The sequence below is a fragment of the Heterodontus francisci genome, chromosome 9 (genome assembly GCF_036365525.1).
Source record: "Heterodontus francisci isolate sHetFra1 chromosome 9, sHetFra1.hap1, whole genome shotgun sequence".
Lineage (NCBI taxonomy): Eukaryota > Metazoa > Chordata > Chondrichthyes > Heterodontiformes > Heterodontidae > Heterodontus > Heterodontus francisci.
This window is the reverse complement of record NC_090379.1, coordinates 102,371,280-102,387,373: the sequence shown is the minus strand read 5'-3', so window position 1 is coordinate 102,387,373 and position 16,094 is coordinate 102,371,280. Positions and strand designations below refer to the sequence as shown.

The 16,094-nt window shown below is 42.9% G+C and overlaps 1 protein-coding gene across 1 annotated transcript in view; it reads left to right on the top strand.

The window, feature by feature from the left end:
* Window positions 1–16,094, top strand: part of ltk (leukocyte receptor tyrosine kinase) — a 136,879-nt gene that overhangs the window by 67,242 nt on the left and 53,543 nt on the right. The window contains exon 11 of the mRNA XM_068038177.1: window positions 6,302–6,412. Coding sequence (XP_067894278.1) covers window positions 6,302–6,412 — 111 coding nt within the window. The remainder of the gene's footprint in view (window positions 1–6,301; window positions 6,413–16,094) is intronic.

Genomic DNA, 16,094 nt, shown 5'->3' with positions numbered 1-16,094 from the left:
AGACACAGGTCCCCCCTACATCCTACACCTGACATACATGGGAGCCATGAATCGGAGCTGAGCCACAGGCAGATTGGCGGGACAGATTCTGCCCTTGGGTCGTATGTTGGACAACCCTGCTCTGTATTGTCGGTGTAATGGATGTGTGGCTCTGTATCGTCACTGCTGGCCCTGTGGACTCTGTTAGCAGGTCAGCTGTCTGCACCCCTCCACGCATCTCCCTCCAGAATGTCTGTGCATTTGTGAACAATACCCTTATCATCCATGAACTTATAATGGATGATTGCATCAACATCATGGCCTTAACACAAACCTGGCTGAGGGGTGATGCCACCTTGCCACTTAATGAAGGTTCCCCACCTGACAACATCTTCCATCACTTGACCCACCAAAACAATCATGGTGCTAGTGTGGCGCTTATAACCAGCTCACACCTTGCCCTGACCCCTAATCCTCTGCAACTTTCTCCTTCTTCGAGCATCTCACCTTGTTCCATCCATCTCACCTCGCTTTCAAAATCATTGCTCTCTATCACCTTCCCAACTGCAATAATAATTTTATCACCGAGCTATCTTCATTTCTTCCCTTCCTCAGCCTCTGCACCAAATAACTTCTCATCCTCGGGATTTCAATCTCATCATGTTCTCTCTCTTCTGAGTTCACTACCCTCTTACCCTCCCTAAATATCTCCCTGTATGTAAAGTCTGTAACCCACATTCACAGCCATCCCCTCGACCTTGCTTTCTCATGTGTTCTTACTAGTCCCATCATATCAATTTACAGATACGGCCATCTCTGATCACTTCCCTGTATCACTCTCCATCCACATCCCCTATCCACTCCCTAACCTTACCATATTCTGTATCCATTCCTAGAAAAAACTATCCCCTTATTCACTTACAACTGCACTTTCAAAATCTCAACTATCTAGCTTTTGGCCCTCCGTTCACCACAGCATTTCTGTAACTACTGATTTGCTCAACCGCACCCTGAATTCCATCTTTGATCTAGTCCAGAATAAAACCATTACTCTCTCTCAACCTGACTGTTTCCCCAGCACAGCCCTCATCTCCAGTCCTTTAATTCCAACAACGCAGACTTGAAAGGATATGGCTGACAATTGGTTTAGCTATCCACCGCCAGATTTGGCTGGACCACTTAAAACACTATCAGGTCCTGCTCTCATCTACTTAAACTGTTCACTATTCCAGGATCATCTTGGAATGCAAAACTAAGCCCTTTGTTTTCTCTACTGCAAACTGTCTTCTTAAACCCCTCTTCTCTGTCCCCTTCACCCTCACTTCCAACATAAGTACAAGAAGCTCATGGACTTCTTTGCCACTGAGATTGAGACCATCCGATCAGCTGCCTCTGCCACATACCTCCATTCCACTAGCCCACCAGGCAAAACTTCCCATCATGCTCCCTGCCTGCCCTAGCCCTGAACTCACATCTTTGTCTAGTTTCTATCCTATCTCTCCTCATTCCTCTCTGAGCTCATCTTGTCCATGAGACCCACCTCCTGTTCCCCCGATCCTATTTCCACTAAACTGCTGATCACACATCTTTTCCTCCTGGTCCCCATGTTAGCCAATAGTCTAAATGGCTCTCTCTCTCTCTTTCTTCAGGTGTTGTCCCTCTCTCCTTTAAATCTGCCATCACCCCCCCTCCTCAAAAGGCCAACCCTTGACCCCATCACCCTTGCAAACTATCGTCTCATGTCCAACCTCCCTTTTCTCTCCAAAGTCCTTGAATGTGTTGTCGCCTTCATCTATCCCAAAACAGCTCTTATCAAAGTCACAAATGACACACTATGTAATTGTGGCAAAGGTAAACTTTCCCTCCTCGGCCTTCTCAGTTTGTCTGCAGCCTTAGACACAGTTGACTACACCACCCTCCTCCATTGCCTCTCCACTGTCACCCAGTTGGGTGGGTCTGCTCTCACCTGATTCCATTCTTATCTATCTAATCATAGTCAGAGACTCCCTGCAATGTCTTCTCTTCTTGCTCCCACACCGTTATGTCTAGTGTCTCCCAATGATCTATCTTTGACCCCCTCCTGTTTCTCATCCACATGCTGCCCCTCAGCATCATCATCCGAAAGCACATCGTTAGTTTTCACATGAACGCTGATGATACTCAGCTCTATCTCAACTCTCTCTACTCCTCCACTGTTGCTAAATTATCAGACTGCTTATCCAGCATCCAGTACCAGATGAGCAGAAATTTCCTGCAATTAAATATTGGCAAGACTGAAGCCGATGCTTTTGGTCCCCGCTTCAAACTCCGTTCCCTAGATACTGACTCCATCCCTCTCTCTGGCAACAGTTTGAGATTAAGTCAGTCTATTCCTAACTTGGTGTCACATTTGACCCTGGGATGAGCTTCGGACCTCATATTCGTGCCATCACTATGACCACCTATTTCCATCTCTGTAACATTGCCAGACTTCGCCCTGTCTCAGCTCATCTGCTGCTGAAACCCTCATTCGTGCCTTCGTTACTTCTAGACTTGACTATTCCTATGCACTCCAGGCTGGTCTGCCACATTCTACCTTCCGTAAACTTGATGCCTGTGACTTAACTTGCACCAAGTCCCATTTCCCCTGTCACCCCTGTGTTCACTAACCTACATTGCCTCCCTGTCAAGCAACATCTTGATCTAAAAATTATCATCCTTGTTTTCAAAACCTTCCAGGGCCTCGCCCTACCATGTCTCTGGAATCGCCTCCAGCCCCATAATCTTCCAAGATATCTGCGCTACTCTTATTCTGCCCTCATGTGCATCCCTAATTTTAATCGTGCCAATATTGGCAGCCGTGACTTCAGTTGCTTAGGCCCCAAACTCTGGAATTCTCTCCCTATGCCTCCCCACCTCACTATCATCCTGCAGACGCTCCTTAAAACCTACCTCTTTGACCAAGCTTTTGGGTACTTGACCAAATATCTCCTATTGTCGCTTGATGTCATACTTTGCCTATAGTACTCCTCAGAACCGCCTTGGGATGTTTTATTACTTTAACGGTGTTATATAAATATGCGTTGCTGTAATAAATGTTTGACTCTGTATTGTCAGTGTAATGGATGTTTTGCCATGTATTGTCAGGGTAATAGATGTGTTGCTCGGTACTGACAGTGTAATGGATCTGTTGCTCTGTATTGTCAGTGTAATGGATGTGTTGCTCTGTATTGTCAGTGTAATGGATGTTTGACTCTATTATCAGTGCAATGGACATGTTGCTCTTTGTTGTCAGTGCAATAGATGTGTTGCTCTTTATTGTCAGTGTAATGGATGTGTTGCTCTGTATTGTCAGTGTAATGGATGTTTGACTCTATTATCAGTGCAATTGACATGTTGCTCTTTGTTGTCAGTGCAACGGATGTGTTGCTCTGTATTGTCAGTGCAATGGATGTTTGACTCTATTATCAGTGCAATGGACACGTTGCTGTTTGTTGTCAGTGCAATGGATGTGTTGCTCTGTATTGTCAGCGTAATGCAATGGATGTGTTGCTCTGTATTGTTAGTGTAATGGATCTGTTGCTCTGTATTGTCAGTGCAATGGATGTGTTGCTCTGTATTGTCAGTGTAATGGATGTGTTGCTCTGTATTGTCAGTGTAATGGATGTGTTGCTCTTTGTTGTCAGTGCAATGCAATGGATGTGTTGCTCTGTATTGTCAGTGTAATGGATCTGTTGCTCTGTATTGTCAGTGTAATGGATGTTTGACTCTATTATCAGTGCAATGGACACGTTGCTGTTTGTTGTCAGTGCAATGGATGTGTTGCTCTGTATTGTCAGCGTAATGGACCTGTTGGTCTTTGTGGTCAGTGCAATGGATGTGTTGCTCTTTGTTGTCAGTGCAATGCAATGGATCTGTTGCTCTGTATTGTCAGTGTAATGGATGTGTTGCTCTGTATTGTCAGTGTAATGGATGTTTGACTCTATTATCAGTGCAATGGACATGTTGCTCTGTATTGTCAATGTAATGGATGTTTGACTTTATTATCAGTGCAATGGACATGTTGCTCTTTGTTGTCAGTGCAATGGACTTGTTGCTCTGTATTGTCAGTTTAGTGGATGTTTGACTCTATTATCAGTGCAATGGACATGTTGCTCTTTGTTGTCAGTGCAATGGACTTGTTGCTCTGTATTGTCACTAATGGATGTTTGACTCTATTATCAGTGCAATGGACATGTTGCTCTTTGTTGTCAGTGTAATGGATGTGTTGCTTTGTATTGTCAGTGTAATGGATGTTTGACTCTATTATCAGTGCAATGGATGTGTTGCTCTTTATTGTCAGTGTAATGGATGTGTTGCTCTGTATTGTCAGTGTAATGGATGTTTGACTCTATTATCAGTGCAATGGACATGTTGCTCTTTGTTGTCAGTGCAATGGATGTGTTGCTCTTTATTGTCAGTGCAATGGATGTTTGACTCTATTATCAGTGCAATGGACATGTTGCTGTTTGTTGTCAGTGCAATGGATGTGTTGCTCTTTATTGTCAGTGCAATGGATGTGTTGCTCTTTATTGTCAGTGTAATGGATGTTTGACTCTATTATCAGTGCAATGGACACGTTGCTGTTTGTTGTCAGTGCAATGGATGTGTTGCTCTGTATTGTCAGCGTAATGGACCTGTTGGTCTTTGTGGTCAGTGTAATGGATGTGTTGCTCTTTGTTGTCAGTGCAATGCAATGGATGTGTTGCTCTGTATTGTCAGTGTAATGGATCTGTTGCTCTGTATTGTCAGTGTAATGGATGTGTTGCTCTGTATTGTCAGTGTAATGGATGTTTGACTCTATTATCAGTGCAATGGACATGTTGCTCTTTGTTGTTAGTGCAATGGATGTGTTGCTCTGTATTGTCAGCGTAATGGACCTGTTGGTTTTTGTGGTCAGTGCAATGGATGTGTTGCTCTTTGTTGTCAGTGCAATGCAATGGATGTGTTGCTCTGTATTGTCAGTGTAATGGATGTTTGACTCTATTATCAGTGCAATGGACATGTTGCTCTTTGTTGTCAGTGCAATGGACTTGTTGCTCTGTATTGTCAATGTAATGGATGTGTTGCTCTTTATTGTCAGTGTAATGGATGTTTGACTCTATTATCAGTGCAATGGACATGTTGCTCTTTGTTGTCAGTGCAATGGACTTGTTGCTCTGTATTGTCAATGTAATGGATGTTTGACTCTATTATCAGTGCAATGGACATGTTGCTCTTTGTTGTCAGTGCAATGGACTTGTTGCTCTGTATTGTCAGTTTAGTGGATGTTTGACTCTGTATTATCAGTGTTATCATGTGTTGCTCTGTATTGTCAGCGTAATGGACGTGTTGTTCTGTATTGTCAGTGCAATGGATGTGTTGCTCTGTATTGTCAGTGTAATGGATCTGTTGCTCTGTATTGTCAGTGTAATGGATGTGTTGCTCTGTATTGTCAGTATAATGGATGTGTTGTTCTGTATTGTCAGTGCAATGGATGTGTTGCTCTGTATTGTCAGTGTAATGAATGTGTTGCTCTGTATTGTCAGTGTAATGGATGTGTTGCTCTGTATTGTCAGTGTAATGGATATGTTGCTCTGTATTGTAAGTGTGACGAATGTGTGGCTCTGTATTGTCAGTGTAATGGATATGTTGCTCTGTATTGTCAGTGTAATGGATATGTTGCTCTGTATTGTAAGTGTAACAAATGTGTGGCTCCATAATGTCAGTGTAATGGATGTGTGGCTCTGTATTGTCAGTCTCCCTGAAATAATTGAGATCCAAGGGTCGAGTGAGAATGAGGAACTGAAAGAAATTAGGATTAGCAAAAAACTGGTATTGGAGAAATTAATGGGACTGAAAGTTAACAAATCTCTGGCACCCGATGATCTTCACCCGAGAGTGTTGAAAGAGTTGGCTACAGAGATAGTGGCTGCATTGGTGATCATCTTTCAATATTCTATAAATTCTGCAATGGTGCCTGCAGATTGGAAGTTTGCAAATGTAACCAGACCGTTTAAGAAAGGAGGGAGAGAGAAAACGGGGAGCTACAGACCTGTTAGCCTGACGTCGGTAGTAGGAAAAATACTAGAATCTGTTGTAAAGGATGTGATTACTGGACCCTTTGAAAATATGGTCTGATTGGGCAGAGTCAACATGGCCAACGAGGCCACTGCTCTCATGACTGATAGTCTCCGCATCTCATTAGTATTTTATATATGAGCAATAGTTTTCTAAATTATCTTTGCAGATTGATAATGAAATTCTACTTGCAACTGAATGAAGACTTAATGGGTGCTTCTTTTTTCTCCCTCTTTGTCTACAGCTCCTGGAGGCGCCATCCCAGAAGGCCATCTTAATTTCTCCCTCATAATTGTCGTGGTTACGTCCACCATTGTTACTGGTGTAGTTCTAACCTGTGCTGGACTTGCTCTCAGTAAGAATTTCATTAAACTTTGTACTGCACAGCTCCCTTCTCAACCAACATTTCACAAGCTATGAGCTCGGGAGAAGTTTTCTTTTTGTTGTTTAAATTGCTGTTGATAGCTGCTTCTTCCACTCATGCCAAACGGTGCATACTTAATGCGTCATTGAAAACATTTAACCACCAGCTTCACTTCCTCCAATCCATCCATATCTCAAACAGGCTAGGAAAGGAAGTTAGTAATGCAAGAGATAGCACTGTAAATATGTATGTTGTGTGTAGCTATACTTATAATTCCATTTGTGTTCTTTGTGTACATAGAATGCCCGGCTCATTCTATGCTCATATACAGCTCAGCTGTACCAGAGTTAGTTACCTCGATGCAGAAGTTTGTAAGACGCAGCACGCATATCTCAAAGTTTATAGAATATATCAGCTCATGAGATAGTCAGACAACAACTTGCACTCATACAGAGCTTTTAATGCAGTGAAAGGTCCCAAGGTGCTTCACAGGAGTGTAATCAGACAAAAGTTGACTGACTTAAAGACGGAGGTGTTAGCAGAAGCGGCCAAAAGTTTGGTCAAAGCGTTATAGAATCATAGAATCAATTGTTTTTAAGGAGACTCGTAAAGGAGGAAAGAGAGGTCTAGACAGCTGAAGGTATGGCCACCAATGATGAAGTGAAGAATATCGGAGATGTGCACGAGGCTAGAATTGGTGGAGTACCAGGATCTTGGAGACTGTAACATTTGGAGCAGGTTAGATAAAGGGAGGGGTGAGGGGTTTGAACACAAGGATGAACATTTTTAAACTTGAGTCATTGGTGGAGCAGGAGTTGGTTATGCCAGCAAGGACAGAGGTGATGGGTGAACATGACTTAATGCAAGTCAGAATTCTGGAACTGACCCAGGTTAAGGTAGGAAAAAGTGAATCAAATCTCATTCCTCCAGTTCCCTCTACACCTTATATTATCCACCTGCATATTGAATGTCACAAGGGTTTTTGCCCATCTTATCCCATCTGTCAGATTATCCCAAACATTTAGCACTGTTTGAGTAAGACTGCACTTTCATATTGGTTTCAAATTTACTTTTCATTCATATCTGCTGATTATACTTTCCTGCTTTTAAAGTAATCTGATTTCACCAGTCAAGTATATCAGTAAGGTCCCTCCATAAATGCCTTATTATTAGACTGTAAGATACTGGATCCTGTAAGGAACATAGGAATAGGAGTAGTCTATTCAGAGCCTTGGGTATGATTAGATTAGATTAGATTAGAGATACAGCACTGAAACAGGCCCTTTGGCCCACCGAGTCTGTGCCGAACACCCATTTATACTAATCCTACACTAATCCCATATTCCCAACAAACATCCCCACCTGTCCCTATATTTCCCTACCACCTACCTATACTGGTGACAATTTATAATGGCCAATTTACCTGTCAACCTGCAAGTCTTTTGGCATGTGGGAGGAAACCGGAGCACCCGGAGAAAACCCACGCAGACACAGGGAGAACTTGCAAACTCCACACAGGCAGTACCCGGAATCGAACCCGGGTCCCTGGAGCTGTGAGGCTGCGGTGCTAACCACTGCGCCACTGTGCCGCCCCTTGTTCACCAGGTTGATCTGTATCTTAACTCTATCTGTCTCCTTTGATTCTGTAACCCTTAATACCCTTGCCTAACAAAAAATCTATCAATCTCAATTTTGAAATTTTTATTTGACCTAGTTCCAACAGTTTTTGGTCAAATTTCTCGATGTCCACTATCTTTGTGTGAAGAAGTGTTTTCTGACATCACCTTTAAATGGCCAGCTCTAATTTTAATGTTATGGCCTCTTGCTCTGGACTCCCCCTCAAGAGGAAAGAGTTTCCTTCTATCTACCCTATCAACTCTTTTAATCATGTAAAATACCTGAATCACCTTTAATCTTCTAAATTTGAGGGAATAGAATATGAAATACATCCTCATAATTTGACCCTTTTAGTCTCTGTAATATTTTGATGAATCTGCACTGCACCTCCTCCTAGGCCAATATATTTTTGTGCAATTTCCAGAACTGAACACAGTACTCCAGATGGTGTCAAACCAGAGCTCTGATCAGCTATAACCCAACTTCCACTCCTTTGATCCCAACCCACTTGAGATAAAGTTTAGCATTCCATTAATCTTTATGGTTACTTTTTGCACTGGTCCACTAGCTTTTCGTGATTACTGTTCTTGGACCCCAAAGTTTCTCTGCTCCTCTACAGTTCCTAGCATCTTTCTATTTAGAAAATACTCTGATCTATCTTTCTTAAATCCAAAATGGATAGCGTCACATTTTCTTACATTGAACTCTATCTCCCATTGTTTTGCCCATTCAAGCTATTGTCATGCTAAACCCCAACCTACCAAGAATAAGGCACATTAATTTTGTCATAAACATTGATTTTAAACTGTTACTGGAGTGAAGAAAGGACTTGTTAAACAGATCAGCCGTGGCTGGAAAAGACATTTGCAAATTAACAGATAGTGCTTGGAAGGACAAAGCACCATTCCCTGACTCATTCAACCCACAACGGACCTTGTTCACCAGGTATTGTGTGTAAGAGAAGCATTCCAGAGACTGCTAAGGTGATACAATCCAAGATGTGGTCAGACCAGTTAGTCACATGACTAACCTGCTTGGCAACCTGCGTTTTTTTCTGAATTGTACAAACAGATTGAACTCAAAGTGTCTGTTTGCTCCTGGACTGAGAAGCTCTCTCCTGTCTGCTCCTATCTCTTTCTCACAAGCTTCTGAATCCACTGAAGACACATGAACCCCAAGAGAGAAAAGTCTCCTACAGCGAACAAGGTTTAAGAAGAATACTGGGCCCCAACGGAAAGCAAGATCTACCTACAATCAAGGACTCTACAGTGAGCTTGAAGAACCGTAACAAAAGCTCTTCTGATATTGCCTCAAACTTTTCCGCTTTATTTTCCTTCTGCTCTTTTCTGTCTCGATTTGCATGTGTGTATCGCATATGAATGCTAGCGTGGGCGCATCATGCATTGGTAGGCATCAACCGAAATAGAGTTTAAGTTCAAGTTTAATAAATTTCAGTCTTTCTTCTTTAAACCTAAGAAAACTGTTTGTGTTGGTTTCTTTGCCTTATAATTAGAAAGTGGTGAACAAGGATTCACCAAGGGGGAGCTAAAGACAGTGTGTTTAAAAATTAAACCCTTTTACAGTAAGACTAGGTGAAGGCTGAGAGCGACCCCTAGACACCTTTCTCCCCTGGTTGTAACAGAGATTTGAGTGCTAGTGTCCGGAATTGACCCACAGACAAACGAGAAATTGGAAGTGGGAAGGCAAATTGTTCCCAATCAAAAAAAGAGCAAGTTTTCAATACAGGTTTTCTTGTGGTTGTCTGTGCTTGAATACTAACATGTCTGCAACTGAAGCGAGTAGCTCTCCAAGCCAGGGTGAAATAACTTGGGATAAGTTAAAAGTACTGTCTATGGAAGAGTTGAGGAACATGGCTGAGCAGTGTGGGATCACTGTTCGTGGCAAGGCAGGAAGTCTGAACTCCTAAGGCTAGTGGCCAACCATTTTTCCCTTGAATCTGAAGAAGCAGAAACAGAGTTAGAAGTAGATCCCAACAGGGTATTGCTAGCAAAAATACAATTGGAATAGAGGAAACTGGAATTAGAGGAGAGGGAGATAGAGAGAGCCTTCCAGAATGAACGTGAAGCGAAAAAAACCGGAAACAGAGCGAGAGAGCGATCAGAGCATTGAAGAAGCAGAGGTTTAAAAAGTGCGCCAAAAGCCCAGAGTCGGAAACCAGAGACAGAGCGAGAGAGAGAGGAGCACGGCGGGAGCAGATAGAGAGAGAGGAGCCCGGTGGGAGCAGCAGGAATGGAGCAGGGAAAAATCAAAAAGTGACATCAGAGTGACGTCACAGTCAACATTGAGAGCAGGGAAACAGAGAGCCGCCGTGGTGAGTATACGGGTAAGCTTTTAATTTAATTTAATTTAATTTAAATCAAATATAGGATCAAACATCACAGAAAAACAGGTAGGTGATTGGTTTTGGAAAAAGCTACCTGTTTGGTGAGTTTCTGGTAAGTGATTAAGGTCCATTCTAATCCTAATGTTTAAAATAGTAAAGGAATTAGTAGTAAGCTTAATAAAATATATAAAAAAAGGAAAATAAAATAAATAATTGAATAAAATAATTAAGTAGTCAATTAAAACACATTAAGGATGGCAGGACAGGTGATGTGTCACGGCTGCAGCATCTGGGAGCTCCTGGATGCCAGTGTGATCCAGGGTAAACACATCTGCAGTAAGTCTTTGCGGCTCGAAGAGCTTCGGCTCAGTGTCATTCAACTGGAGTTCAAGCTGCAGACACTGCGACATATCGGGGAGCGGGAAAGTTACCTGGACATTCTGTACCAGGAGGCGATCACACCCCTTAGGATAGGGTCTTCCGATTTGGTCAGCGGTCAGGGACAGGAGAGTGTGGCTGCAGCTGAGGCAGTTAAGGGGACCCAGAGGGCAGGGGTGCAGGAGCCTCAGCCTTTGCGATTGTCCAACTGGTTTAAGGTTCTTTCAGCTTGTTTGGATGAGAGTGGGGGCGGCAGGGTGGATGAGCAACCTGGCCATGGCACCATAATACAGGAAGCCATTCAAGTGGAGGGAGAAAAAGGAATGTAGTGGTAGTAGGGAACAGTATAGTTAAGGGGATTGACACTGTTCTCTACAACACGGCTGTGTTGCCTGCCCGGTACCAGGGTTCGTGACATGTGCTCAGGGCTGGAGAGGAACTTACAGTGAGAGGGGGAGGATCCAGTCATCGTGGTCCATGTAGGTACCAATGACATAGGCAGGACAAGGAAAGAGGTTCTGCATAGTCAGTATGAGGAACTAGGCGCCAAATAAGAAGCAGAACCTCAAAGGTGGTAATCTCTGGATTATTACCTGAGCCACATGCAAATTAGCATAGGGCAAATAAGATTAGAGAAATGAATATGTGGCTCAAAGACTGGTGTGGTAGAAGTGAGTTCCGGTTCGTGGGGCACTGGCACCAGTACTGGGGAAAGTGGTGGATGTACCGTTGGGACGGTCTACATCTGAACCATGCTAGGGCCGGTGTTCTAGCGAGCCACATAACTAGGGAAGTAGAGGGGGTTTTAAACTGAGTAGTTGGGAACACGGGATCAAATTTGGGAAGATATGGTAGATCAAGGAGTAGAGACAAGGCAAGAGAGAAAGGTATTAATATGGGAAATGATAATCAGACTGTGGCAGTAAGGGACAGAGAGTACAAATCTAAGAGTCAATCAACAGATAAGGCCAGAGGTTACAAAAATAATAAAAGGACACAACTAAAGGCACTGTATGTGAATGCACATAGCATTTGAAACAAAACAGTTGAATTGAGAGTGCAAATAGAAATAAATAATTACGATCTGATAGCCAGTACAGAGACATGGCTGCAGGGCGACATAGATTGGGACCTGAATATTGAAAGATACATGGCATTTATGAAGGGCAGGAAGCTAAGAAAAGGTGGAGGGGTAGCTCTGTTAATTAATGATGGTATGAGAGGGATGACCTAAGTTCAGGAGACCAGGATGTAGAAGCAGTTTGGGTAGAGATGAGAAATGATAAAGGCAAGAAGTCACTTGTTGGAGTGATGTACAGGCCACCTAACATTACACTGTGGGACAGGGTATAAAGGAAGAAATAATGGCAGCGTGTCAGAAAGATACAGTGATAATTATGGGGGATATTAGCCTACATATAGATTGGAAAAATCAGATGGGCAGAGGTAGCCTAGATTTCTTGGAACAATTGGTTCTGGAGCCAACCAGAGAGCAGGCTATAACTAGATCTATAACTAGATTGTGCAACGAGATAGGAATAATTAATGACCTCATGGTTAAGGTGCCCCTAGGTAGCAGTGATCATAATATGATTGAATTTTACATTCAGTTTGAGGGAGAGAAGAGTGGGTCCAAGACTAGTATTTTACACTTAAATAAGGGTAATTATGAGGGCATAAAAGCAGAGCTGGCTAAAGTGAACTGGCAAATCAGGTTAAGGGATAGGTCAACATAGATGCAGTGGCAGACATTTAAGGGGATATTTCAGATTACACAGAATAGATATATTTCGAGAAAGAAAAATTCCAAGAGTGGGACCCGCCATCTGCGGTTAACTAAAACAGTTAAAGAAAAAGCATATAATTGCGCAAAGATGGGAGGCAGGTCAGAAGATTGGACAGAATATAAAAAACAGCAAAGAAGGACTAAAAGATTGATAAGGAGGGTAAAATTAGAGTACAAGAGAAAGCTAGCTAGAAATCTAAAGTCAGATAGTAAGAGTTTCTCCAGATATTTAAAAAAGAAAAGTTAACAAAGTGAGTGTTGGTCCTATAAAAAGTGAGTCTGGGGAATTAATAATGGATAATAAGGATATGGAAGATGATTTAAACAGATATTTTGCATCGGTCTTGACTATTGAGGATACAAGTAACATTCCAGTATTAGCTGTAAGTCAGGAAATGGAAGGGAGGAAGGAACTCAAGAAAATTAGAATCACCAGGGAAGTGGTACTGAACAAATTGTTGGAGCTGCGGGCTGACAAGCCCCCCGGTCCTGATAGACTTCACACTAGGGTATTAAAAGAAACAGCCAGTGGAATAGTTGATGCATTAGTTTTAATTTTCCAAAATTACCTAGATTCGGGGAAGGTTCCTTTAGATTGGAAAATAGCAAATGTAACTCCTTTATTCAAAAAGGGAGGGAGACAGAAAGCAGGAAACTACAGGCCAGTTAGCTCAACATCTGTCTTAGGCAAAATGTTAGAAGCTATTATTGAAGATGTTATAGCAAGGCACTTAGAAAAAGTAAAGGTAATCAGGCAGAGTCAACATGGTTTTGTGAAAGGAAATCATGTTTAACCAATTTATTGGAGTTCTTTGAGGGAGTTACATGTGCTGTGGATGAAGGGGAACCGATGGATGTATTGTACTTAGATTTCCAGAAGACATTTGATAAGGTGCCACATCAAAGATTATTGCAGAAAATAAAAGCTCATTGTGTAGGTGGTAACATATTGGCATGGATAAAAGATTGGTTAGCTAACAGGAAACAGAGAGTTGGCATAAATGGGTCATTTTCTGGTTGGCAAGATGTAACAAATGGTGTGCCAGGAGGATCTGTGCTGGGGCCTCAACTTTTTACAATTTATACATATAACTTAGATAAAGGGACCAAAGGTATGGTTGCTAAATTTGCTGATGACACAAAGATAGATAAGAAAGTAACTTGTGAAGAGGACATAAGGAGGCTACAAAGGGATATAAGATAGGTTAAGTGAGTGGGCAAAGACCTGGCAAATGGAGTATAATGTGGGAAAGTGTGAAATTGCCTACTTTGGCAGGAAGAATGAAAAAGGAGCATATTATCTAAACAGTGAGAGATTGCAGAGCTCTGAGATGCAGAGGGATCTGGGTGTCCTAGTGCATGAATCACAAAAGGTTAGTATGCAGGTACAGCAAGTAATTAGGAAAGCTAATAGAATGTTATTGTTCCTCATGAGGGGAATTGAATACAAAAGTTGGGAGGTTATGCTTCAGCTATACAGGGCATTGGTTAGACCACATCTGGAGTACTGTGTACACTACTGGTCTCCTTATTTAAGGAAGGATGTAAATGCGTTGGAGGCAGTACAGAGAAGGTTTACTAGACTAATACCTGGAATGGGAGGCCTGTCTTACGAGGAAAGATTGGACAGGCTAGGCTTGTATCCACTTGAATTTAGAAGAGTAAGAGGTGACTTGATTGAAACATATAAGATCCTGAGGGGTCTTGGCAGGTTGGATGTGGAAAGGATGTTTTCCTTGTCAGAGAATCTCGAACTAGGGGTCACTATTTAAAAATAAGGGGTCACCCATTTAAGACAGAGATGAGGAGAAATTTTTTCTCTCAGAAGATCGTGAGTCTTTGGAATTCTCTTCCTCAAAAGGCAGTGGAAGCAGAGCTTTTGAATATATTTAAGGCAGAGGAGGATAGATTCTTGATAAGCAAGGGGGTGGAAGGTTATTGGGGGTAGGTGGAAATGTAGTAACAATCAGTTCAGCCATTTGCTTATTGAATGGCGGAGCAGGCTCGAGGGGTCGAGTGGCCTACTCCTGCTCCTAACTCGTATGTTCGTATGAACAAACCAGCCCCCTCAGAGGAGACTGAATTAGCACTGCAGGCGGGTGACCAGGTCTGTCTGTCTGAGACTTTCTTTGGAATGTTAGGAGAGCCAGGGAATAAATTAAATGGATTTTCCCCAGCTGAGACTCAGCGAGCCCACCCAGTATTGTGAGTTAGCATAGGCTGTCCAGTCTGAGGGAGTCCCTGATTGTTGCTATTTAAAGAATGAGATACTGATGAGGAAATGGAGTTCCCCTCACAGACCTGGGAGCAAGAAGTGGACAGTAGTTCATCAGTTAGTGGTGCCGCAGAGGTACCAGAGTGAAATATTAAGAAGGGCCCATGAGACTACAGTGGTTGTACACACTGGTATACGAAAGACCAAAGTCCGCATAAGACAGCAATTTGACTGGCCAAAACTCCACAAAGATGTGGTGGAGTACTGCAGGAGTTGCCACATCTGCCAGGTTGAGGGGAAACCCAACCTACAGTGAAACCTACACCTTTAAGTCCTGTATTGGTGTTCGGAGGACCATCCAGCAGAGGGCTGGTGAACTGTAAGGGACCCCCGCCGAGAACAAAAGGGGACGGGCAGGCACAAGACTGGCAAATGGTTAGAAGGGGAAAAAGTGACTAAGAGGGCAGGTTAAGGGAAGTCCAGGAGGAATCCTGGATGAAAACCCTTACTGTCCGGTCAGCCGACCCTGAAAAATGTGAAAAGTTAGACCCCCACATCCTCCTATGTAACTGCAGACACTAGAAGTACCCCACCAGAGTTGCTAACAGCCTTTACAGGAACCTGCAGAGGCAAAGAAAGACCTCGAGGGGGCAGAGAAACCCCCTAGATGCCTCACCTTGTTGAAGTGCGACAGGGAAGTGCAGTGGAGGGTGCACAAATACCTGCAGGCAGGAGTGTCCCAGAGGACAAAGGGGAGAGTAGCAAAGAATCCTCCCCCACAGTCAGAAAAAAAGCAAACCACCTTGGAAGGACAAAGCACCATTCCCTGACTCATTCAACCCACAATGGACCTTGATCACCAGGTACTGTGTGTAAGAGAAGCAATCCAGAGACTGCTAAGGTGATACAATCCAAGACGTGGCCAGACCAGTTAGTCACATGACTAACCTGCTTGGCAACCTGCGTTTTTTTCTGAATTGTACAAACAGTTTGAACTCAGCGTGTCTGTTTGCTCTGGGACTGAAAAGATCTCTCCTGTCTGCTCCCATCTCTTTCTCACTAGCCTATGAATCCACTGAAGACACATGAACCCTAAGAGAGAAAAGTCTCCTATAGCGAACAAGGTTTAAGAAGAATACTGGGCCCCAACGAAAAGCAAGATCTACCTACAATCAAGGACTCTACAGTGAGCTTGAAGAACCGTAACAAAAACTCTTCAGATATTGCCTCAAACTTTTTCACTTTATTTTTCTTCTGTTCTTTTCTGTCTCTATTTGCATATGTGTATCGCGTATGCATGCTAGATTGGGCATGTTGTGTGGCCGTAGACATC